Below are 24,337 nucleotides of genomic sequence, written 5' to 3' on the forward strand. Positions count from 1 at the left end.
GCCCAGAAATTGCCTGTCCCGCCGGCGTAAATCAAAGCTGGTATTTACCGGCGGGACCAGGCAGCGTGGGTGGGCTCCGGGGTCCGGGGGGGGGCGCGGGGCGATCTGACCCCGGGGGGTGCCCCACGGTGGCCTGGCCCGCGATCGGGGCCCACCGATCTGCGGGCGGGCCAGTGCCGTGGGGGCACTCTTTCCCTTCCGCCTCCGCCACGGCCTCCACCATGGCGGTGGCGGAAGAGACTCTCCCCACTACGCATGCGCGGGAAACTGTCGGCGGCCGCTGACGCTCCCGCGCATGCGCCGCATTTCCGCGCCAGCTGGCGGGGCAACAAACGTCATTTCTACCAGCTGGCGGAGCGGAAATCCCTCCGGCGCCGGCCTAGCCCCTCAATGTTGGGGCTCGGCCCCCAAAGATGCGGAGCACTCCGCACCTTTGGGCCGGCGCGATGCCCGTCTGATTGGCGCCGTTTTTGGCGCCAGTCGGCGGACATCGCGCCATTGGGGGAGAATTTCGCCCCAGGTGTGGATGGCGCCGGGGGTACCCGCCGTTTTGGCCTGGACGCTCGGCCCACCCGGGCCTGAGAATAGCGGGGGTGCCAGAGAATCGCCATTTTGGGTGTCTCCGGCTATTCTCCGGCCTGCGGCCCGCGGAACTCGACCGGGCCGTTCCCGCCACTTGGGAGAATCGCGGGAGGGCGTCGGACCGGCGTCCCGGGAAATTTTGCCGGCCCAGGCGATTCTCCCAACCGGCGCGGGAGTGGAGAATCTCGCCCTAGGTGTTTGGGCATAAAGTAGGATTTGTGTTGCCACTCAATGCCCCTCCACGCCAGCTGTCGATGATCACTGTCCATTCTTGCAAATGAAGGATTCATTGGGTATGAGCATACCGATCATCTTCAAAGACTAGACTAGAATACGCTAACGAACCACACTGGGCACGATTTAATGGGAAAGAAATTTGGGGCTGGTTTAGCGGGATGCTTCCCGGTGTTTGTAGTGCTGAAAATGGCCCCCCCTCCCTCTTAAACGGGTCTCTGCTTCCTTTTTGGGGTGTCTGCCAGGAACTCCCCATCGAGGTCACACTTAATAATAATAATAATACTAATAATAACCTGTTATTGTAGATTCATTTCCTGCACCAACAAGCTCAGCTCGCCTGTGCAGGAAGCAGCACCCCGACCTCTGAACCTCCGGACCTCCCATTTTACCAATTAGGTGGTCCTCGAGCCCCCCCCGCACCCCACCTCATAAGGGCAGGGCACTCCCAGGTCCGATCAGCGACATGGGAAAGATGCCACCTGGGCACCTTGGCATTGCCAGTGAGGTATCTGGGTGGCACTGCCAGGGCACCGGGTGGCATCGGGGGTGCCAGTGTACCACCCTGCCCAGAGCCCATACACCCAGGTGCTCCGAGACCCCCCCCCCCCCCCCCAAGTGCTGGTACGCCTGGGTCACATTTGTGGAAACTCGTGCTAAACGGCGGGTGGTCAGGGTCTCCGAGGTGAGGATTTTAGGTCCCGCACATTACATAACTCCGGCGCAGACATATCCAAGTGAGACTAACGACTCACTTGAATAGGCAACTCAATCCCTCAATTGGCAGGACCCAGGTCACGATGCCTCGCGATATCTCATTAGTTATCGGCCTTGTTATAACATAGAACATAGAAAATACAGCACAGAACAGGCCCTTCGGCCCACGATGTTGTGCCGAACCTTTGTCCTAGATTAATCATAGATTATCATTGAATTTACAGTGCAGAAGGAGGCCATTCGGCCCTTTGAGTCTGCACCGGCTCTTGGAAAGAGCACCATACCCAAACTCAACACCTCCACCCAACACCAAGGGCAATTTGGACATTAAGGGCAATTTGTCATTGGCCAATTCACCTAACCCGCACATCTTTGGACTGTGGGAGGAAACCGGAGCACCCGGAGGAAACCCACGCAGACACGGGGAGGACGTGCAGACTCCGCACAGACAATGACCCAAGCTGGAATCGAACCTGGGACCATGGAGCTGTGAAGCAATTGCGCTATCCACAATGCTACCGTGCTGCCCTTAAGAACAAATAAATCTACACTATATCATTTTACCGTCATCCATGTACCTATCCAATAGCCGCTTGAAGGTCCCTAATGTTTCCGACTCAACTACTTCCACAGGCAGTGCATTCCATGCCCCCACTACTCTCTGGGTAAAGAACCTACCTCTGATATCCCTCCTATATCTTCCACCTTTCACCTTAAATTTATGTCCCCTTGTAATGGTGTGTTCCACCCGGGGAAAAAGTCTCTGACTGTCTACTCTATCTATTCCCCTGATCATCTTATAAACCTCTATCAAGTCGCCCCTCATCCTTCTCCGCTCTAATGAGAAAAGGCCTAGCACCCTCAACCTTTCCTCGTAAGACCTACTCTCCATTCCAGGCAACATCCTGGTAAATCTTCTTTGCACCTTTTCCAGAGCTTCCACATCCTTCCTAAAATGAGGCGACCAGAACTGTACACAGTACTCCAAATGTGGCCTTACCAAAGTTTTGTACAGCTGCATCATCACCTCACGGCTCTTAAATTCAATCCCTCTGTTAATGAACGCAAGCACACCATAGGCCTTCTTCACAGCTCTATCCACTTGAGTGGCAACTTTCAAAGATGTATGAACATAGACCCCAAGATCTCTCTGCTCCTCCACATTGCCAAGAACTCTACCGTTAACCCTATATTCCGCATTCATATTTGTCCTTCCAAAATGGACAACCTCACACTTTTCAGGGTTAAACTCCATCTGCCACTTCTCAGCCCAGCTCTGCATCCTATCTATGTCTCTTTGCAGCCGACAACAGCCCTCCTTACTATCCACAACTCCACCAATCTTCGTATCGTCTGCAAATTTACTGACCCACCCTTCAACTCCCTCATCCAAGTCATTAATGAAAATCACAAACAGCAGAGGACCCAGAACTGATCCCTGCGGTACGCCACTGGTAACTGGGATCCAGGCTGAATATTTGCCATCCACCACCACTCTCTGACTTCTATCGGTTAGCCAGTTCGTTATCCAACTGGCCAAATTTCCCACTATACCATGCCTCCTTACTTTCTGCATAAGCCTACCATGGGGAACTTTATCAAATGCAAATGTTATGTCCCGAGGCGGGCGTCACGATGCCATTGGATTGTGCCCACGCTCTTTCAAAACATTCTCTTTGATTCCACAATGTCCCAGATTAACCCTTTCATGTTGTTTTGCAGGAGCACCGGTGTTATTCGTTGTTCCTTGGGTGGTCGTCAAGTATTTGTATGAAAATACTGGGTAAGTTGACCCATGTCATGGGTGTACGTTCCAGGAGCATTTGCCACCTTGAAAGCTGCCCACAAACGGGCACCTGCCTTCTGCAGACTGCTCAATCTAGATCGTTCCAAATGAGGCTGAGATGCGTTTCGATGTTCGAGGTGGGACGCTGAGGGGTTTCACTCGGGCACCTTGGATGGTCACCAGCGAGAGAGGTGGAGCCTCTCACCCTAGTGGGAGAGTTAGAGACTCGGCCCTGGGCCTCGGTGTGAAAGGGCAGAGTGTGCACACGTTCACTATTATGCGTGCGTCCACTAGTCCTCACGGGAGAGGTTTACACACGGACTTTCAGTAAACACTACAAATTCGGGTCAATTTGATCTCTGTACCAGCCTCCCCGAACAGGCGGCGGAATGTGGCGACTAGGGGCGTTTCACAGTAACTTTGTTTGAAGCCTACTTGTGACAATAAGCGATTTTCATTTTCATTTCATTTTCATTTCATTTCATTTCATTTCTTTACTGGGGAGTTGTGGGGCTGGGAGGTGAACGGAGGCTGGGATGTCGACACCAACTCCATCTGATGACTTCAACAGATTCTATTGATCGTTGTGCCATCTTTCAACAAGTAGTTTAACAGAGAACATGCAGCACCGAAAGAGACCACTCAGCTCCATGCTGATGTTTCAGCTCCATCGGAGCCTCCTGCCACCCCCCCCCCCCCCCCCCAACTCCCACTACATCTAACCCCGTCAATATATCAATTCTCCCTCTTGTGCTTCTCTACCTTCCCAGTAAATGGGCCGAGTCCTGCTTACCCCCTCCCTACAAAAGGAACACGGGTTGGTGGCGCTGAAACAGCTTTCTTTGCTGGAGTTTATTGATTTGGTTCACAGTCAGCGTTACTCCAAACCCACCAGTGCCCCAGCCATCCCCATTTATACTCGTACAAATACCCATCACCTAATTAACAATAAAATTGCCATTACACCGTAACAATGTGATGAATAAGATATTGACCCCAAGGGGGTGAAAATCCTTGATCAGAAAATTCCGGGAAAGGGTTAACGCTTTTAGGAAGTAGTGGTCCAAAAGTCGCGGGGATTTTAGGGTCTGAAGTACGTTGATTCCCCTCCCAGCTGAACTCACTTGCCAACACTGACCTTTTCCACTTATCGTCGGTATCAGTTCTGTAGGAAAATATACCAAACGGAGAAAGTCAAGCGACCTCCACGCTGAGTGGTGTCAAGGGACATTTCTGTGTGAGCTCAAAGCTTCATCTACCCCCATCTGTGGTGGGAGAACCTGGGGAAAGTTGGGTTGGTGATCGAGGTGGTGCTGGGACTGGGGGCAGCTGTTTTCAGGAGTCTCCAGAGGGGTCACACACCTTTCCTGTTTTTTGCTCTGGAGCTCACCGCCATCTTGTTTTTCCCCAGGTGTTGGACAACAAATGAAAACATGGCGTACTGGTGGATTATCCGCTCTCCCATCCTGCTCTCCATACTGGTACTGTGGACAATACTTGACCACTCCTCACAAGTTATTTTGTAAAAACTCAATGGGAAGAGTAACGTTTATTCATGTGGCGTTCTGTTTCCTTGTTTTTCAGATCAATTTCTTCATTTTTATCAGAATTATCCATATCTTAGTGTCCAAGCTGCGAGCTCACCAGATGAGGTACACGGATTATAAATTCAGGTAAGTCTACTGACTACAGTCTCATCTCTTTTAATATTCACCCCCTTTCCCATCTCTTCCATCAATCATGTTCCTCCCTTCCCTTTCCCACATCTCCTCATCCCTCCCTCTTCATCTCCCCTCCTCATCTCTCCCTGCTCATCGCCCCTCCTCATCCCTCCCTCCTCATCACCTCTCCTAATCCCTCCCCTCCACCACCCTCCCACCTCATCTCTCCCTCACTCCTCATCCCTCTCTTCTCACCTCTCCCTCTCCAAAAACCCCCATACTCCTCCCTCTCTCCTCCTCCCTCCCTCTTCATCCCTGCCTCCTCATTCCTCCCCTCCTCATACCTCCCATCCTCATACCTCCCCTCCTCATCCCTCCCCTCCTCATCCCTCCCCTCCTCCCTAAAAGTGCATGTGAAGATAAATCTCTTTGTGGAGGAGATGGGAATCCCATTTTGTTTTGTTTGATCTTCTGTCCAACGCACTCCCTGGTTGTCTAACCTCGTCCCTCTTTCTTCCCAGATTGGCTAAGTCTACGCTAACCCTGATTCCGTTGCTGGGGATTCACGAGGTGGTGTTTGCCTTTATCACAGATGAGCATGCCCAGGGTACACTTCGACACGTCAAGCTTTTCTTTGACCTGTTTTTAAATTCCTTTCAGGTACTTTTACTTCTTTAGAAGCATCAGTGATTTATTTGTTTTCCTTTCTGACTAATGGGTGGCGGAGGTGGAGTGTTCCAGTTCACACAGACAGTCCTTGATTTCTCGAGGAATTAAGGGCTATGGAGAGAGAGCGGGTAAATGGCATTGAAATCAGCCATGATTGAATGGTGGAGTGGACTCGATGGGCCGAATGGCCTTACTTCCACTCCTATGTCTTATGGTCTTATGGTCCGAGTCACTATGGCAACGGGCACTTTTACACACCTGTTTGTAGTCGGGAGCTATGGGTGGTGATGGTCGAGGCTCCAACTTTCGTTCCATTGCTTGGCTGATGGGGATCTCTCCCACTGTTTGTGCCCATCATTGGTGTGCGTTGAAAGGATTTAGAAGTCGGCACACAACCCGTTTGGCTTTGTTGTGAGCGCTACTTCCTTAGCCGCCAAGAACTGGCCTGGAACTCGAACCCAGACCTCCTGGTTCAGGGGCAGGGTCACTACCCACTGCCGCACAAGACCATCCTGCTGGATACAGGGTCAGAAGCCTGTCTGCTTATTCAACCTCTTTGAACAGCTGCTGGGTTGGGTGGCACAGTGGTTAGCACTGTTGCTTCACAGCGCCAGGGACCCGGGTTCGATTCCCGGCTTGGGTCACTGTCTGCGCGGAGTCTGCACGTTCTCCCTGTGTCTGCGTGGGTTTCCTCCGGGTGCTCCGGTTTCCTCCCACAAGTCCCGAAAGAGGTGCTGTTAGGTGAATTGGACATTCTGAATTCTCCCTCTGTGTACCCGAACAGGTGCCGGAATGTGGTGACTATGGGCTTTTCACAGTAACTTCATTGCAATGTTAATGTAAGCCTACTTGTGACAATAATAAAGATTATTATTATCTCTTTTTAAAAAATTTCCTATGAAGGGGCAATTTAGCGTGGCCAATCCACCTACCCTGCACATCTTTTTAGGCTGTGGGGGTGAGACCCACAGAGACACGGGGAGAGTGTGCAAACTCCACACGGTCAGTGATCCGGGACCAGGATCGAACCCGTGCCCTCGACGCCGTGAGGCAGCAGTGCTAGCCATTGCGCCACCGTGACACAATCTGCTGACAATCTCACCGGGAGATTGTGGTTGGAGTTAACGGCCGGAATTCTCCGGCCGCTGAGGTTCTCTGCTCCCGCCGGCAACGCGCCCCCACCCACGTGTTTCCCGGTGGCTCCAATGGGAAATCCCATTGACAAGCGGTGAGAATGGTGAATCCCGCGGCCAGTGAACAGCGCCCCGCCAAGAAACAAGCGGCTGGGGAACTGCAGAATCCCGCCCACTGTATTCACAGAGGCCCATTAGTCTCTTTAACCTGAAGGTGAAGTTCTCTCTTAACCCAAGCTCCATCACTCGCCAGTGGCTGGAGCACAGGACCGTTAAGCAGCCATATCCGTAACCAGGACGGACAGGTTTAAGATAAAATAATCCACGGGGAGACGGAAGGTTTATTTTTTATGGGGTGAATTTTTACTACGATACACTGCCTGAAATGCAAACAGATTCAATAGTAACTTCCAAAAGGGAATTGGATATTTATTTGGAAAGGAGGAATTTTCAAGGCATTGGTGAAAGAGCAGGGGAATGGGATTGATTGGAAAGACGCAGCACAGAAGCAATGGACTGAATGGCCTCCTTATGTGCTGCATGATTCTGTGGTTTATTTTATGATACAGTTTCCCAGCTCCTAATCCGAGTTACCAAAACTCGATAACGCAGCATCGCCTCATAACCTTATCTCATGTCCATAAGACCATAAGACATAGGAGCGGAAGTAAGGCCATTCGGCCCATTGAGTCCACACCACCATTCAATCATGGCTGATTTCAACTCCATTTACCCGCTCTCTCTCCGCAGCCCTTAATTCCTCGAGAAATCAAGAATTTATCAACTTCTGTCTTAAAGACACTCAACGTCCCGGCCTCCACCGCCCTCTGTGGCAATGAATTCCACAGACCCACCACCCTCTGGCTGAAGAAATTTCTCCTCATCTCTGTTCTAAAGTGACTCCCTTGTATTCTAAGGCTGTGGCCCCGGGTCCTAGTCTCCCTTGCTAATGGAAACAACTTCCCTACGTCCACCCTATCTAAACCATTCATTATCTTGTAAGTTTCTATTAGATCTCCCCTCAACCTCCTAAACTCCAATGAATATAATCCCAGGATCCTCAGACGTTGATCGTATGTTAGGCCTACCATTCCTGGGATCATCCGTGTGAATCTCCGCTGGACCCGCTCCAGTGCCAGTATGTCTTTCCTGAGGTGTGGGGCCCAAAATTGCTCACAGTATTCTAAATGGGGCCTAACTAATGCTTTATAAAGCTTCAGAAGTACATCCCTGCTTTTATATTCCAAGCATCTTGAGATAAATGGCAACATTGCATTTGCTTTCTTAATTACGGACTTGGCTTGCACCTCCAACAAGGAATCATCAAAACTCCGGGGAACTGAATGCGGTTCAGCCCATTGAGTCCACTTCTATCCCAGGCCTCAGGCAATCCACCTCGTTGGGGCCTGTTCCCAATCTAAACATTACTCACAACAGTTTTGTTTCGCCTTCAGCTCTCGTTTAGGGCTTGCACGTTTATGTCCTCTATATCCTAGTTTTGTGTTTACTGTTCAAATCCCATCAGCCACATTATCTTTGGGATGAGCCGCAATGGTATGAACGAGACAGTCTTCCTGTACATTGCTGTATCTGTCTGGACAAGGACGGCAATGTCATATTCTTGTGGAAGAAGTTACTCCCCCATGGCCGCTCACATAAGAACATAAGAAATGGGAGCGGGGTAGACCACATGGCCCGTCGAATCTGCTCCACCATTCACAGCGGATCCTGGGCTTCAACACGCTTTCCTGCCCACTCCCCATATCCCTTCATTCCACAAGAGACCAAAAATCTAGCAACAGACCCAGACTTAAACATGGTCAACGATGGAGCCTCTGGGGTCGAGAATTCCAAAGATTCACAACCTTTGAGTGAACACGTCGCCTCCTCTCGGACCTAAATGATCAACCCCCTTATCCTGAGACTGTGCCCCCCCCCCGTGACTCAGATTCCCCGACCAGCGAAAACGTCAGCGTCCAGCCCATCAAAACCCTTCAAACTTTTGCCGATCGCCTCTCATTCTTTGAAACTACCACTGTGTAGACCCTTATGTCCGATCAGTCATGTGCAGAAATAGATTTAACATTGTATTTACAGCACCCAATTATACCTGAGTTTATGATCCACATGTGGCTCTTACCCCAATAGAACAGTTGTCACTTTGAATATTGTTCTCTGATTTGTTCAGGGGATATGGGCAGCGTTGACCGGGCCAGCATTTATTGCCCATCCCTAATTGCCCTTGGCATTTCAGAAGACCTGGAGTCATGTAGGCCAGACCAGGCAGATTTCCTCCCCAAAGGAACATTTGCTTTTTACAGCAGTGAACGGTTTTGTCATTTAGATTTATAATTCCAGATTGAATTCAAAAGTTCAACATCTGCCCTGGTGGGGTTTGAACCCAGGAGCCCAGAGTATTGCAGCTGGGTCTCTGGATCACAAGCCCTGTGACAATACCACTACACCACCGTCTCCCCAAGGATGCATTTGTCATGAATGCAATTGAGCAATGATTAGCAGAGATACTGATCACAATCTTCCTTCCTCCATTGCAGGGTATGCTGGTGGCTATATTGTACTGTTTCGTCAACAGGGAGGTAAGGTGGTCAATTTGTCAGATTCTCCATTGAGATAGCTTTCTAAAGCTGAGCGGCGTACAATTGTCGAGTAGCTTCGTCAAGACCTGTTGAACTGAGGCCAGGTGTATCTCCCATGGAGAGGATGATCATAGATTTTTTAGTCCGATGAGGTCCTTTACGGTCCATTTGGGAGCGCGGAGAGATTAATATCTGCTCCAGGACAGCGGTACTTCCAGCAGTGCAGCACTCCTTCCGTGCTGCTTGATGTGTCTGCCTTATGCTCAACATTGGAGTGGGACCTGAACCCTTCATCTGCTGATTGCAGCTGATCGAAGAGCCCCCCGAGTCTCAATGACACTGAAGGTGTGTGTGAGGACATTTACAGAGATACACACACTCTGCTCCATAGTTATAAGATGCAGAGGCGAGTGTGTGCTGCCAGGGCCAAGTCCAAGACGTACTTTACGAATCTGATGCACTGAGTGTGTCTTCTTTCACAGTACATTCTTTGCTGTGTTCATGTAAGACGATTTGTGACGAGCAAAATTATTAGATTTGAGGGAGTGACAGGTGAAATTGATGGGCTAATTTCTATTCATTCATGAAACATCTCCTATTGGGCCAGAAATGAAGGGGATTGTTGACATGGAACCACAGTGCAGCAGGAAAGTGAAGAGGGAGACACTGAACAATTGGGACGTTAATTAGCTCCAGTTATTCAACTAAACATACTTTGTTAATCTAGAAGGCAAATTGAAGAGAGTTCCCGGCTTTTGTCCTTCCCGCTTGTTGCTCTGTTCGTGTCAGATGAGTGTCACAAATATGGGCACGTTCTAAAATAGTTACCATCCTTCATTTGACAACTCCCTCTGAGCAGACGCCTCCCTCAGTATCTGACACCTCCCTCCTGCACAGTCCCCTCCCTCAGTATCTGACACCTCCCTCCCGCACAGTCCCCTCCCTCAGTATCTGACACCATCCTCCCGCACAGTCCCCTCCCTCAGTATCTGACACCTCCCTCCCGCACAGTCCCCTCCCTCAGTATCTGACACCTCCCTCCCGCACAGTCCCCTCCCTCAGTATCTGACACCTCCCTCCCGCACAGTCCCCTCCCTCAGTATCAGACACCTCCCTCCCACAGTCCCCTCCCTCCGTATCTGACACCTCCCTCCTGCACAGTCCCCTCCCTCAGTATCTGACACCTCCCTCCCGCACAGTCCCCTCCCTCAGTATCTGACACCTCCCTCCTGCACAGTCACCTCACTCAGTATCTGACACCTCCCTCCCGCACAGTCCCCTCCCTCAGTATCTGACACCTCCCTCCCGCACAGTCCCCTCCCTCAGTATCTGACACCTCTCTCCCACAGTCCCCTCCCTCAGTATCTGACACCTCCCTCTGAGCAGACACCTCCCTCAGTATCTGACACCTCCCTCCCGCACAGTCCCCTCCCTCAGTATCTGACACCTCCCTCCCGCACAATCACCTCCCTCAGTATCTGCCACCTCCCTCCCGCACAGTCACCTCCCTCAGTATCTGACACCTCCCTCCCACAGTCCCCTCCCTCAGTATTGACACCTCCCTCCCACAGTCACCTCCCTCAGTATCTGACACCTCCCTCCCGCACAGTCCCCTCCCACAGTATTTGACACCTCCCTCCCACACAGTCACCTCCCACAGTATCTGACACCTCCCTCCCACACAGTCCCCTCCCTCAGTATCTGACACCTCCCTCCCGCACAGTCCCCTCCCTCAGTATCTGACACCTCCCTGCCACAGTCACCTCCCTCAGAATCTGACACCTCCCTCCCGCACAGTCCCCTCCCTCAGTATCTGACACCTCCCCCCCCACAGTCCCCTCCCTCAGTATCTGACACTTCCCTCCCACACAGTCCCCTCCCTCAGTATCTGACACCTCCCTCCCACAGTCACCTCCCTCAGTATCTGACACCTCCCCCCCACAGTCCCCTCCCTCAGTATCCGACACCTCCCTCCAGCACAGTCCCCTCCCTCAGAATCTGACACCTCCCCCCCCCACAGTCCCCTCCCTCAGTATCTGACACCTCCCTCCCAGTCACCTCCCTCAGTATCTGACACCTCCCTCCCGCACAGTCCTCATCCTCAGTATCTGACACCTCCCCCCCACAGTCACCTCCCTCAGTATCTGACACCTCCCTCCGACACAGTGACCTCCCTCAGTATCTGACACCTCTCTCCCACACAGTCACCTCCCTCAGTATCTGACACTTCCCTCCCGCACAGTCCCCTCCCTCAGTATCTGACACCACACCCCCCCCCACAGTCCCCTCCCTCCGTATCTGACACCTCCCTCCCACAGTCCCCTCCCTCAGTATCTGACACCTCCCTCCCACAGTCCCCTCCCTCAGTATCTGACACCTCCCTCCTGCACAGTCCCCTCCCTCAGTATCTGACACCTCCCTCCCACAGTCCCCTCCCTCAGTATCTGACACCTCCCTCCCAGTCCCCTCCCTCAGTATCTGACACCTCCCTCCCACACAGTCCCCTCCCTCAGTATCTGACACCTCCCTCCCGCACAGTCACCTCCCTCAGTATCTGACACCTCCCTCCCACAGTCCCCTCCCTCAGTATCTGACACCTCCCTCCCGCACAGTCCCCTCCCTCAGTATCTGACACCTCCCTCCCACAGTCCCCTCCCTCAGTATCTGACACCTCCCTCCCACAGTCACTTACCTCAGTATCTGACACCTCCCTCCCACAGTCCCCTCCCTCAGTATCTGACACCTCCCTCCCGCACAGTCCCCTCCCTCAGTATCTGACACCTCCCTCCCACAGTCCCCTCCTTCAGTATCTGACACCTCCCTCCCACAGTCCCCTCCCTCAGTATTGACAACTCCCTCCCACAGTCACCTCCCTCAGTATCTGACACCTCCTTCCCACAATCCCCTCCCTCAGTATCTGACACCTCCCTACTGCACAGTTCCCTCCCTCAGTATCTGACACCTCCCTCCCGCAGTCCCCTCCCTCAGTATCTGACACCTCCCTCCCGCAGTCCCCTACCTCAGTATCTGACACCTCCCTCCCGCACAGTCCCCTCCCTCAGTATCTGACACCTCCCTCCCGCACAGTCCCCTCCCTCAGTATCAGACACCTCCCTCCCGCACAGTCCCCTCCCTCCGTATCAGACACCTCCCTCCCACACAGTCCCCTCCCTCAGTATCAGACACCTCCCTCCCACACAGTGCCCTCCCTCAGTATGACACCTCTCTCCCACAGTCCCCTCCCTCAGTATCTGACACCTCCCTCCCGCAGTCACCTCCCTCAGTATCAGACACCTCCCTCCCACAGTCCGCTCCCTCAGTTTCTGACACCTCCCTCCTGCACAGTCACCTCCCTCAGTATCTGACACCTCCCTCCCGCACAGTCCCCTCCCTCAGTATGACACCTCCCTCCCGCACAGTCCCCTCCCTCAGTATCTGACACCTCCCTCCCACAGTCCGCTCCCTCAGTATCTGACACCTCCCTCCACACAGTCCCCTCCCTCCCACACAGTCCCCTCCCTCAGTATCTGACACCTCCCTCCCACAGTCCCCTCCTTCAGTATCTGACACCTCCCTCCCACAGTCCCCTCCCTCAGTATTGACAATTCCCTCCCACAGTCACCTCCCTCAGTATCTGACACCTCCTTCCCACAATCCCCTCCCTCAGTATCTGACACCTCCCTACTGCACAGTTCCCTCCCTCAGTATCTGACACCTCCCTCCCGCAGTCCCCTCCCTCAGTATCTGACACCTCCCTCCCGCAGTCCCCTACCTCAGTATCTGACACCTCCCTCCCACACAGTCCCCTCTCTCAGTATCTGACACCTCCCTCCCGCACAGTCCCCTCCCTCAGTATCTGACACCTCCCTCCCGCACAGTCCCCTCCCTCAGTATCAGACACCTCCCTCCCACACAGTCCCCTCCCTCTGTATCAGACACCTCCCTCCCACACAGTCCCCTCCCTCAGTATCAGACACCTCCCTCCCACACAGTGCCCTCCCTCAGTATGACACCTCTCTCCCACAGTCCCCTCCCTCAGTATCTGACACCTCCCTCCCGCAGTCCCCTCCCTCAGTATCTGACACCTCCCTCCCGCAGTCCCCTACCTCAGTATCTGACACCTCCCTCCCACACAGTCCCCTCTCTCAGTATCTGACACCTCCCTCCCGCACAGTCCCCTCCCTCAGTATCTGACACCTCCCTCCCGCACAGTCCCCTCCCTCAGTATCAGACACCTCCCTCCCGCACAGTCCCCTCCCTCCGTATCAGACACCTCCCTCCCACACAGTCCCCTCCTCAGTATCAGACACCTCCCTCCCACACAGTGCCCTCCCTCAGTATGACACCTCTCTCCCACAGTCCCCTCCCTCAGTATCTGACACCTCCCTCCCGCAGTCACCTCCCTCAGTATCAGACACCTCCCTCCCACAGTCCGCTCCCTCAGTTTCTGACACCTCCCTCCTGCACAGTCACCTCCCTCAGTATCTGACACCTCCCTCCCGCACAGTCCCCTCCCTCAGTATGACACCTCCCTCCCGCACAGTCCCCTCCCTCAGTATCTGACACCTCCCTCCCACAGTCCGCTCCCTCAGTATCTGACACCTCCCTCCCACACAGTCCCCTCCCTCCCACACAGTCCCCTCCCTCAGTATCTGACACCTCCCTCCCACAGTCCCCTCCTTCAGTATCTGACACCTCCCTCCCACAGTCCCCTCCCTCAGTATTGACAATTCCCTCCCACAGTCACCTCCCTCAGTATCTGACACCTCCTTCCCACAATCCCCTCCCTCAGTATCTGACACCTCCCTACTGCACAGTTCCCTCCCTCAGTATCTGACACCTCCCTCCCGCAGTCCCCTCCCTCAGTATCTGACACCTCCCTCCCGCAGTCCCCTACCTCAGTATCTGACACCTCCCTCCCACACAGTCCCCTCTCTCAGTATCTGACACCTCCCTCCCCGCACAGTCCCCTCCCTCAGTATCTGACACCTCCCTCCCGCACAGTCCCCTCCCTCAGTATCAGACACCTCCCTCCCACACAGTCCCCTCCCTCTGTATCAGACACCTCCTCCCACACAGTCCCCTCCCTCAGTATCAGACACCTCCCTCCCACACAGTGCCCTCCCTCAGTATGACACCTCTCTCCCACAGTCCCCTCCCTCAGTATCTGACACCTCCCTCCCGCAGTCACCTCCCTCAGTATCAGACACCTCCCTCCCACAGTCCGCTCCCTCAGTTTCTGACACCTCCCTCCTGCACAGTCACCTCCCTCAGTATCTGACACCTCCCCTCCCGCACAGTCCCCTCCCTCAGTATGACACCTGCCTCCCGCACAGTCCCCTCCCTCAGTATCTGACACCTCCCTCCCACAGTTCGCTCCCTCAGTATCTGACACCTCCCTCCCACAGTCCCCTCCCTCCCACACAGTCCCCTCCCTCAGTATCTGTCACCTCCCTCCTGCACAGTCCCCTCCCTCAGTATCTGACACCTCCCTCCCACAGTCCCCCTCCCTCAGTATCTGACACCTCCCTCTGCACAGCCCCCACCCTCAGTATCTGACACCTCCCTCCCGCACAGTCCCCTCCCTCAGTATCAGACACCTCCCTCCCTCAGTATCTGACACCTCCCTCCCGCACAGTCCCCTCCCTCAGTATCAGACACCTCCCTCCCTCAGTATCTGACACCTCCCTCCCGCACAGTCCCCTCCCTCAGTATCAGACACCTCCCTCCCTCAGTATCTGACACCTCCCTCCCGCACAGTCCCCTCCCTCAGTATCAGACACCTCCCTCCCTCAGTATCTGACACCTCCCTCCTGCACAGCCCACACCCTCAGTATCTGACACCTCCCTCCCGCACAGTCCCCCTCCCTCAGTATCTGACACCTCCCTCCCACACAGTCCCCTCCCTCCCACACAGTCCCCTCCCTCCGTATTTCCCCTGCTCCTAACCCAATGTCATTTCTACTTATTTTTGATGACCCCCCCCCCCATTCCAGGTGCAGTCGGAAATCCTCAAAAAATGGAAACGGTGGAAATTGGGCCAAGACATTGAGGAAGAGTTTCGGCACACGTACAGCCAGCCGCCGCACGTGAGGAACGGGAGTGCCAGTCTGGAGAACCACAAGCTGGTCAGCAACTATCACAACGGGACCGGGGCGATGCCCCTCTCTGTGGGACGCACGCCTCCTTGTACTGAAAAGGCGGAGTCACCGTCTGAACAAATCACTTTGAAGGAGAAGCTGGATTGGCGCCAATTCCCTGAAGGAGAAGCTCACAAGCCCTTGGGCTTGGCGGAGAGTCATTGCTGAAAGGCAGGTGAGGTGCACCTGGACCGGAGGTGCGATGGGAGGTACGAGGAGGACATGGCTGTGAGCCCAAGGCAAGACTTTTGGAAATCAATAACTTTGAATGAAAAGCAGGGAGGAGCTCGCCAATATTCATTGCATGCAACGCTTGATGCCAAACCTCGAGGAAAGTGGGGCACGTTCCCTTGGGCTGGTCCATGTTCCTGCTCTACATGTGACTAACTGTGTGGCTGAAGTTCACGTCTCTCTTTTTTTGTTGTTGTTGAAGAAATGTTGCATTGATGAAACAATTCAGGCGATAGTGATCAAAAGCGATATCTGCCTAACGGGTAACAGTGGAAGGCTGTAAGATGGCACTTTACAGAGAGCCCTGTAGGCTGAATCAAAGACGGATTCGCATGGACTTTCAATATCCCGACCAGCTCTCCAAGAAAAGAACTGTGATATTGAAGTGGCTTAACGAGAGGGTGGGACTAGACAGGGGGGGGGGGGGGGGGGGCGAGAACACTGACACAGAGGAAGCACTTTAACCTTGCTGCACAGATTTCCCATAACCTAATGCTGCAACTCTGACTGTTCAACCCCTGGTTAAATCTACAGTAGCTGTTCGTTTGTGTGTGTATGCGGGTGCGCGCGTGTGCCTAGCTGTGTGCGTGAGTGTGTAAGTGCATGCGTGTGTGTGTAAGTGCATGGGTGTGTGTGCGTGTGTTACCAACAAGTCAGCCTCGCGTCAACAAGGTGTTCGATGTGCTTCAAGCCTTGCTGAGCAGGGCGGCTTGAGAAGACACCATAGGGGTCAGAGTTGAAGTTTGCTTCTATTTAATGCGCTGAAATATAGCAGAGCTTGCCTTGCATGTGGGATTATAACTGAACCGCTAGGCGTGTGCAAAAAGACTCTGCATTCCTCTGCATTAACGACCCCCCCCCCCCCCCCCCACCACCACCGCTCCACCGGCAACCCAACCTGGCAGTTCTCTAAACTGAAAATGAAACGTTTACATTTTGACATTAGAAATGCAACAAAGGCCACCCGCCTCAAGAAACCCAACAAATCTTCATCGGATATCATTCCCGGTATTCCATGTTCACCTCCTTGAAGCGTCAAGGGGGTTGTAATAATTGTTACCTTCAATGAGAAAAAGCCCTGGCTGTAAAGTAGGGTTCACACTTGGACGAGTAATGTGCTGGAAACACACCCTTGAAATTAGGATGTGCCAGATCACAATGCAAAACTGTGTAGCCTGCACACACATGGTCACCATGCTCACACATGCGCATGCATGCACACAGATGTGCACACATTCACACACATGGGCACTTACGCGCACCCATGACTGTAAGTTATGCCAGGACTGTACGTTGCTCGGGCAGGCGTGCGGCTGACCGTGAATCAGGTGAAATTGTGCATCCACATTGGCTGGCAGCTCGCCGGGCATCGCACACTCGCACAATACTTCGGTCAGAAAATGTGTGCAAGGGTCTTAATCGCGCACACCGACAATCAAGCTGGCGATTTAGCTTATTAAAAGGACAATTAAATGCAATTTTAGACGTTCTGCATTTCTGGCTGGGCCGATCGGTCAGGCGTTACGTTTTAACTTCAACTTTGATCCAAGGCGGGATAAACTGTCAGGGATGTAAGTAAAATATGAAAGGGACTGAGGTTTATGTCGAATGTGCTGCCGACAGACACTCATTGAGCAGCTCCACAGCGACTGTTCCCCCTGAGGGAACCCGTTAGAAACACCAGCCCCCACCCTCCCCTTTCCCAGTGCCCCCCCCCCCAGGCAGTGGTACAGATGATCGAATAACAAGCCACTCGATGGAGGAACTTTTTTTTTTTAGCTTTGTTGTGAGATGTGGGCGTAGCATTTATTGCCCATCCCTAATTGCCCTTGAGAAGGTGGTGGTGGGTTGCCATCGTGAAGTCCCTGAGGTGTAGGTACACCCACAGTGCTGTTGGGGTGGGGGGGGGGGGCTCCGATGTGGCCCGGCCCGCGATCGGGGTTCACCGATCGGCGTGTCGGCCTCTCTGGCTGGGGGCCTCCTTTCCTCCGCGCCGATCCCTGCGCTATGTTGCGTCGGGGCCGGCGCGTTGAAGGAAGCCACTGCGCATGTGCGGATCCCGCGGCGCCCAGTTCACGCCGGGATCAGCAGCCGGAGCGGCATGAACCGCTCCAGTGCCGTGCTGGCCCCCTGTAGGGGCCAGAATTGCTGATCCTGGGGCCGTGTTGACGCCGTCGAGAAACGCGACGGCGTTTCCGACGGCGTCAACACTTAGCCCCAGGATCACAGAATCCCACTGATGGAGAACGGGACAAGTGTTTCACAAGATGAAGCAGCATGTTTTACACACTGGGTTGATAATGATCTGCAATACGCTGCCTGAGCATGTTTTACACACTGGGTTGATAATGATCTGCAATACGCTGCCCTGGAATAAATATTTGAGGAGGAAAGGATTTGCTGGGTCCTGCAGAAAGAACAGGTGGGGAATGGGAATAATTGGGGATTGCTCTTTCAAAGAGCCAGCATGGGTTAAGTGGGCCGAGTGGCCTCTGTCCGTGGTGTAAGAGTCTCTGAAAACAAAGGGGCTCAAGCAAGCTTTCTGCTGTCACACCATCCACAATCTACCCAGTGGCCTCTGACAACTAACCTATCGCAGCGAACAGGCAGATTCTGAGGGAAATTGTGTTGAGGGTAATACAAAATATTTGGGCATGAGGGGGCCTAGCTGTCCTGTGCGTGATCTCCCAACGTGGCCAATAGTATTGTGGATTGCTCTCCTGTCATAGCGATTCCTCACCCAGCACCCTGACCTCCACAAACACCTACGTCCTCAAACCGCTCAAATGATCGGATCTAAAAACCAATGGACTGAATCCTTCACAGAGCAAGTTAGCAACCCGGGATTTCATCTCTGCTTCAACTCTCTTGATTCCTTTGGGTTAGGAGTTGACATCGGTGTTGGCGAGGGATGGGTCAATGCTCCTCATACACCCCGCTCAATTTTGCTTTCCGTTTCAAATCGGACGGGGGGTTATAACTTCCGTTGACATTCTGTACCTCCACAGCATCTTGCCCTCACTCCAACCTGATACAACGTAATTATCATAACTCTGGGATTTGGAATCATGCATCTGACCAGGGGCTGCTGTGGATCATTCACCAGTTTCTAACGTTTCCTGCTGTATCCCACTCCCGAAGAACAAACTTCACCCGAGACCCTTGTCAGGTGGTCAGGAAAATAGTTTTTTTTAAGTTGCTTGTATTTCAAAATAAATAAATTTCAGAGTACCCAGTTTTTATTTTCCAATTAAGGGGCAATTTAGCGTGGCCAATCCACCCAACCTGCACATCTTTGGGTGTGTGGGGGCGAGACCCACGCAAACACGCGGAGGATGTACAAACTCCACACGGCCAGTGACCCAGAGCCGGGGTCGAACCTGGGACCTCGACGCCGTGAGGCTGCAGCGCTAACCCACTGCGCCACCGTGCCGCCCTGAGAGTTCAAAAGTTAATAATTAAATCAAGAGGGAGGGCCACAGGAGATTGAGAGGGGAGGGAATGGGAGTGGCCGGATGGCTACACTTGGAGCCTCGATGGGCCGAATTACCTCCTTCTGAGCCATAAATAACTATCAGGTGGCGAACGGCTCAGCAGGTTTCCATGGGAACTGAGCCATACAGGATGAAGGTTCAGGTAGTTTCAGGCCTACTCACAGACCCTTGTGAAAGAGCACATTGAAAGACAGAGGTGATCTTTCCCCAGGAACGTCTCCCAGGCCAGGGAACCTGGGCGGTGAGGAATTTCACACCCTGCTCCTTTTCTTTTTGACCCGGGGTCCCCCTCACCACCGGACAGGAAGGTGAACAGAGTAGGGTCGGTGAGTACTGAGAAAGGGCCTGGATTGAGCAGCCCACCTTGCACAGCCAATCCGCAACTCTTGGCTTCCTCAACCAATCAGTTGCTCGGTGACCATCATCACCATCGCCCCCACCATTCCCCATCCATTACAGGATTAGGTTCAATGAGAAAGTGGCAAACCAATATTCTTCAGAGGTGTGTGGAGATCAGGAAGATTCCCCCCGTGAAACACCCTGGGTGGATTCTCCGCCCCGCCACATTTCCGCTTCACCCCGCCGACGGAATACTCCGTTACACCGGCCGGTCAATGGGGATTCCCATTGTGGGGCAGCTCCACGCCCTCGGGAAACCCCCGGGCGCCGGCAAAACGGAGCATCCCGCCGGCGGAGAATCCATTTATAAAAGATGGGTTTGGTTAAACAGGAAGCAATTGAAAGCTAACTGTGATTGTCCCTTTTAGGAGTGCTTCAATACTGGGGAAACCTTTTGCTTATAACAATAATAATCTTTATTACTGTCACAAGCAAGCTTCCATTAACACTGCAGTGAAGCTACTGTGAAAATCCCCCAGTCGCCACACTCTGGCGCCTATTCGGGTACACAGAGAGAGAATTCAGAATGGCCAATTCATCTAACAAGCACGTCTTTCGGGACTCGTGGGAGGAATCCGGTGCACCCGGAGGAAACCCACGCAGACACGGGGAGAACGTGCAGATCAATATATTCCGATGTTTTGTCTTTAATGTGCAGATTTATTCATTGGACTGTAACATTATAATTTTTTACCTGCAGTGCACGCCTTGGTGGGGTCAGGGAGCAGCCACACTTTATGTCCCCATACACTTACAAAACCTTGCCGAGTGCCTGCGTAGCTGTCTCACTTCGATTAGTAGCTGAATTGGGTTACGTGTTTGGTGTAGTGAGGTCTGGTACGATGTTTAGTAACATGAGCAGCCCCACAGCGGGCCACTAGAGACATGTTCAGTGTCAGTTTATTTTTGTTTCAAAGTTGTAAGGCAAATGCTTGAGTGTTTTAAATGTGCAATGAATTCCGAATCGGCCAGATTTTGGAGATGTGCGTCAAAAAGAAAACGCAAAATCTATGAATTGTTAAAGCCTATTTGCACAATTTAATTTATATAAACACATGTAAATAGCTGTACATATATATATATATGACAAAAAGACTTTTGTAAGTGATACTCAGGCAGAATTCCGCATTCATTGGCGCTGCATTATTGCTGCCGCTAGGGTTGAGCTGCCCTCTCCACATGACGGGGGCCTACCTATCGCAGACTCTGAATCAAGTGTTGCGGCCCGACTGTGGTCTTTCTTGAATGTATGTCCACAATTTTTCAGGAGAACGCTTCGCCAGCTCCATCACCTTGGCGCTTGCTCACAATTAGCTATCTTTGGCTTAGATTTATTGTCACGTGTACCGAGGTACAGCGAAAAATATTGTTCTGCCTACAGTCCAGATTGTTCCATACATGAAAAAACACGGGACACGTGACAATGTAAATACATAGACATTGGGTGAAGCATCCAGAGTTTAGTGCTTTAGGGCTGGCAGTATTTACCGGGTGGACCTCTGGTCTTGATGAGGGATGGGGGGTTTCCAACCCCTCTACGCCAGGCCCTCTTCCTGTTTCATCTTGTGTTTGCTGAGATTCTACCTGCTCCTGTGAGCTGCTGCAAGCTCGCGCGTCGCCTATTTGCCGTTTAAACAAACCAAGAACTAAAAGAGAGGGACGGACAGACACGATGGGCAAATGTTGTGTTTATTCCCTTGTACTGTGTTTGTGAAAATAAAAAAAGAAAAGATCAGAGCTCTTGCTGATCACGATCAACCTGGAAGTTGTCTCCTTTGTGTTCTAGCCGCATCAGTCCGTTAAACAGCAACCCGGGCATTTACATAGCGCCCCACACATCCCCGGGAACCTCCCAAGGCTTTGTCCTCAATCAAGTACTTTTCTAATGTATAATCCGGAGAAACGGGCCAGCCGGTTTGTGCACAGCAAGATCACAAAAACAGCAATGGAATAACAAAGGGATGACCTGTTTTGGTGATGTTGACTGAGGGATAAATATTGGCCAGGACACCAGCAACAACTCTCCTGTTCATCTTCGAGCAGTGTCGCAGGATCTTTTGTGTCCGGCTGTTGGAGCAGCCAAACCGGGCCCCTGTCTAATGTCTCAGCAGAAAGACGGGGAGTCTCCAAAAATACAGCCCGCCCCCCCCCACCCCGAGTACCTCACTGCAGAGTCAGTCAGATTATGGACGGGATTCTCCAGCCGCAGTGGCCTGCCGAACGGAGAACCCCGCCCAAGGTCGATGGACCTTTCCATTGTCCGCGTCCCGCCCGTGGCGATCTTCCGGCGGGCAGGGCGGAAGAATCCAGCCCCCCAGCCCAATGTGTTCCAGTCTCTGGCTTTTTTGCCATCTGCGACATCCAGCTATCAAACTATTCCTCTCGAACTCTATCAAAACCCCACATAATCCCGATGACCTCTGCTGAATTGTCCCCTAAGCCTCTCAGCTTCTCCACATGACTGAGGTCCCCTATCCACGTGATCCATCCATGAGTCTTCTCTCCATGGCTTTGTCATTCAGGGTGACCGAGGACTCTGAATGAGGTACAGACGGTCAGGGTCAGAGGGCGCTGCGTTGCATTGACATAGCAGAAGGGTAGCAAGATAGAACGGCAGTGGGTTCTTGCCAGAAACTCCCTCAGGGTGTTGGAGACCTCTTGTGAATCTCAACCAGCACACGGCAACCCCCCCCCCCCCCCCCCCCCGCCCCCCGCTTAGCCTCTCTGCCCTCACTTCTGAAAGAGCCAGGCATGGCCTGCTGCCTCCTGAGGTGAGTGCCTTCCTACCTTCAATCTGTTCAACCCCCTGCTTGGGGAACGACCTATAAACTAAGCGAAACCTTCGTCCCTGCAGCCCTGCAGAGCCCACGACTTGCAGCAAGAAACAAAGGTTCAGCAAGAGGCCATTCAGCCCCTTCAGACTGTTCCACCCCATTCAGTTAGATCATGATCAAAGAACGAAGAAATGTACAGCACAGGAACAGGCCCTTCGGCCCTCCAAGCCTGTGCCGACCATGCTGCCCGACTAAACTACAATCTTCTACACTTCCTGGGTCCGTATCCCTCTATTCCCATCCTATTCATGTATTTGTCAAGATGCCCCTTAAATGTCACTATCGTCCCTGCTTCCAGCACCTCCTCCGGCAGCGAGTTCCAGGCACCCACTACCCTCTGTGTAAAAAAAACTTGCCTCGTACATAACCCCTAAACCTTGCCTCTCGCACCTTAAACCTATGCCCCCTAGTAATTGACCCCTCTACCCTGGGAAAAAGTCTCTGACTATCCACTCTGTCTATGCCCCTCATAATGTTGTAGACCTCTATCAGGTCGCCCTTCAACCTCCTTCGTTCCAGTGAGAACAAACCGAGTTTATTCAATCGCTCCTCATAGCTAATGCCCTCCATACCAGGCAACATCCTGGTAAATCTCTTCTGCACCCTCTCTAAAGCCTCCACATCCTTCTGGTAGTGTGGCGACCAGAATTGAACACTATACTACAAGTGTGGCCTAACTAAGGTTCTATACAGCTGCAACACGACTTGCCAATTTTTATACTCAATGCCCCGGCCAATGAAGATCAATCTGTATTTGCAGCTAAACATCTTTGATTTAGTTATCCATAATACAGTGGGTTATAATCCTAGTCCCCTCTCTGGGATTACTCCAGTAATAAGTCTTACAACACCAGGTTAAAGTCCAACAGGTTTGTTTGGAATCACTAGCTTTCGGAGTATTGCTCCTTCCTCAGGTGAGTGAAGAGGCGGGTTCCACAAACACATATACAGACAAAGTCAATGGTGCAAGATGATACTTTGAATGAGAGTCTTTGCAGGTAATTAAGTCTTTGCAGGTCCAGACAGTGCGACTGGAGAGAGGGATATCCCTCTGGAGTCTTCTGCCAATAAGAGGGAATCATGGGCTTGAGGCAAGGAGGATGGATGCGAGTTTCTGGGGAGGGAGGAGAAAGGGACAAAATAAATGAAGTCTCTGTTTCTGGAGGTGAGATTCATAAGTTTGGAGGAGTTGGGGCGATGTATGGGCTGCAGCGTGAGGAGGGTTTAAGTATATGCAGGTGCGGGAATTTGCAAGAAAGCCTTTCCCGAGTTTTCCGGTGGTACCGTCCTCCTCGTTGTTGGAGGAGGTGCTGTCGGTGGGGGAGCTGCAGACTGGGGTCGTTTCAGCAATCTGTACTAGGATTATGGAGGAGGACAAGGAGTCTATGGAAGGGATTAAGGCCAAGTGGGGAATAGCTGGGGATGGGGTTGGAAGAAGGTGGCCAAGTGCTGCGAAGTATCAATGCCTCGACCCCGTGTGCAAGGCTGGGGTTGATTCAGTTAATGCAGGCGAGGATGAGCCGGCTGCGGGGTGGAGGATAGCTGTGAGCGCTGTGGGAGGGGCCCAGCCAACCATGTCCTTGTGTTCTGACCCTGCACGAAGTTGGGTACTGTTGGTGGAAAAATGTAAAAATGTTGAAAATGATCAATAAAAATATTTTTTAAAAAAATAAGATCGCCATCCATATTTGAAGTAGTATTTACCTTAAACCCCAGAGCAGAAAGCTCCAGAGTCTCGTGAGGTACCTCCATCCCCATGAAAAGGAAAACCATCATTACCACACAACAGCAGCTGTGCCTTTACTTTGAGAGATGTTGGAATGAATCCAATTAATCAAAAAATCCTACTGTGTGGTTCCA

General features: G+C 52.5%; 1 protein-coding gene across 2 annotated transcripts in view; it reads left to right on the plus strand.

Moving 5' to 3' along the window:
- gcgra (glucagon receptor a) overlaps nt 1-16,605 on the plus strand; it is a 191,954-nt gene extending 175,349 nt beyond the window's left edge. For both annotated transcript variants that reach the window (XM_072483670.1, XM_072483671.1), the window contains 6 exons: nt 3,256-3,316; nt 4,731-4,800; nt 4,904-4,992; nt 5,502-5,640; nt 9,338-9,379; nt 15,376-16,605. In XM_072483670.1, the coding sequence (XP_072339771.1) occupies nt 3,256-3,316; nt 4,731-4,800; nt 4,904-4,992; nt 5,502-5,640; nt 9,338-9,379; nt 15,376-15,687 (713 nt within the window). In that variant the 3' untranslated portion in view covers nt 15,688-16,605. The remainder of the gene's footprint in view (nt 1-3,255; nt 3,317-4,730; nt 4,801-4,903; nt 4,993-5,501; nt 5,641-9,337; nt 9,380-15,375) is intronic.
- The last annotated feature ends 7,732 nt before the right edge of the window (nt 16,606-24,337 follow it).

This window comes from Scyliorhinus torazame, chromosome 18 (assembly GCF_047496885.1).
Source record: "Scyliorhinus torazame isolate Kashiwa2021f chromosome 18, sScyTor2.1, whole genome shotgun sequence".
Lineage (NCBI taxonomy): Eukaryota > Metazoa > Chordata > Chondrichthyes > Carcharhiniformes > Scyliorhinidae > Scyliorhinus > Scyliorhinus torazame.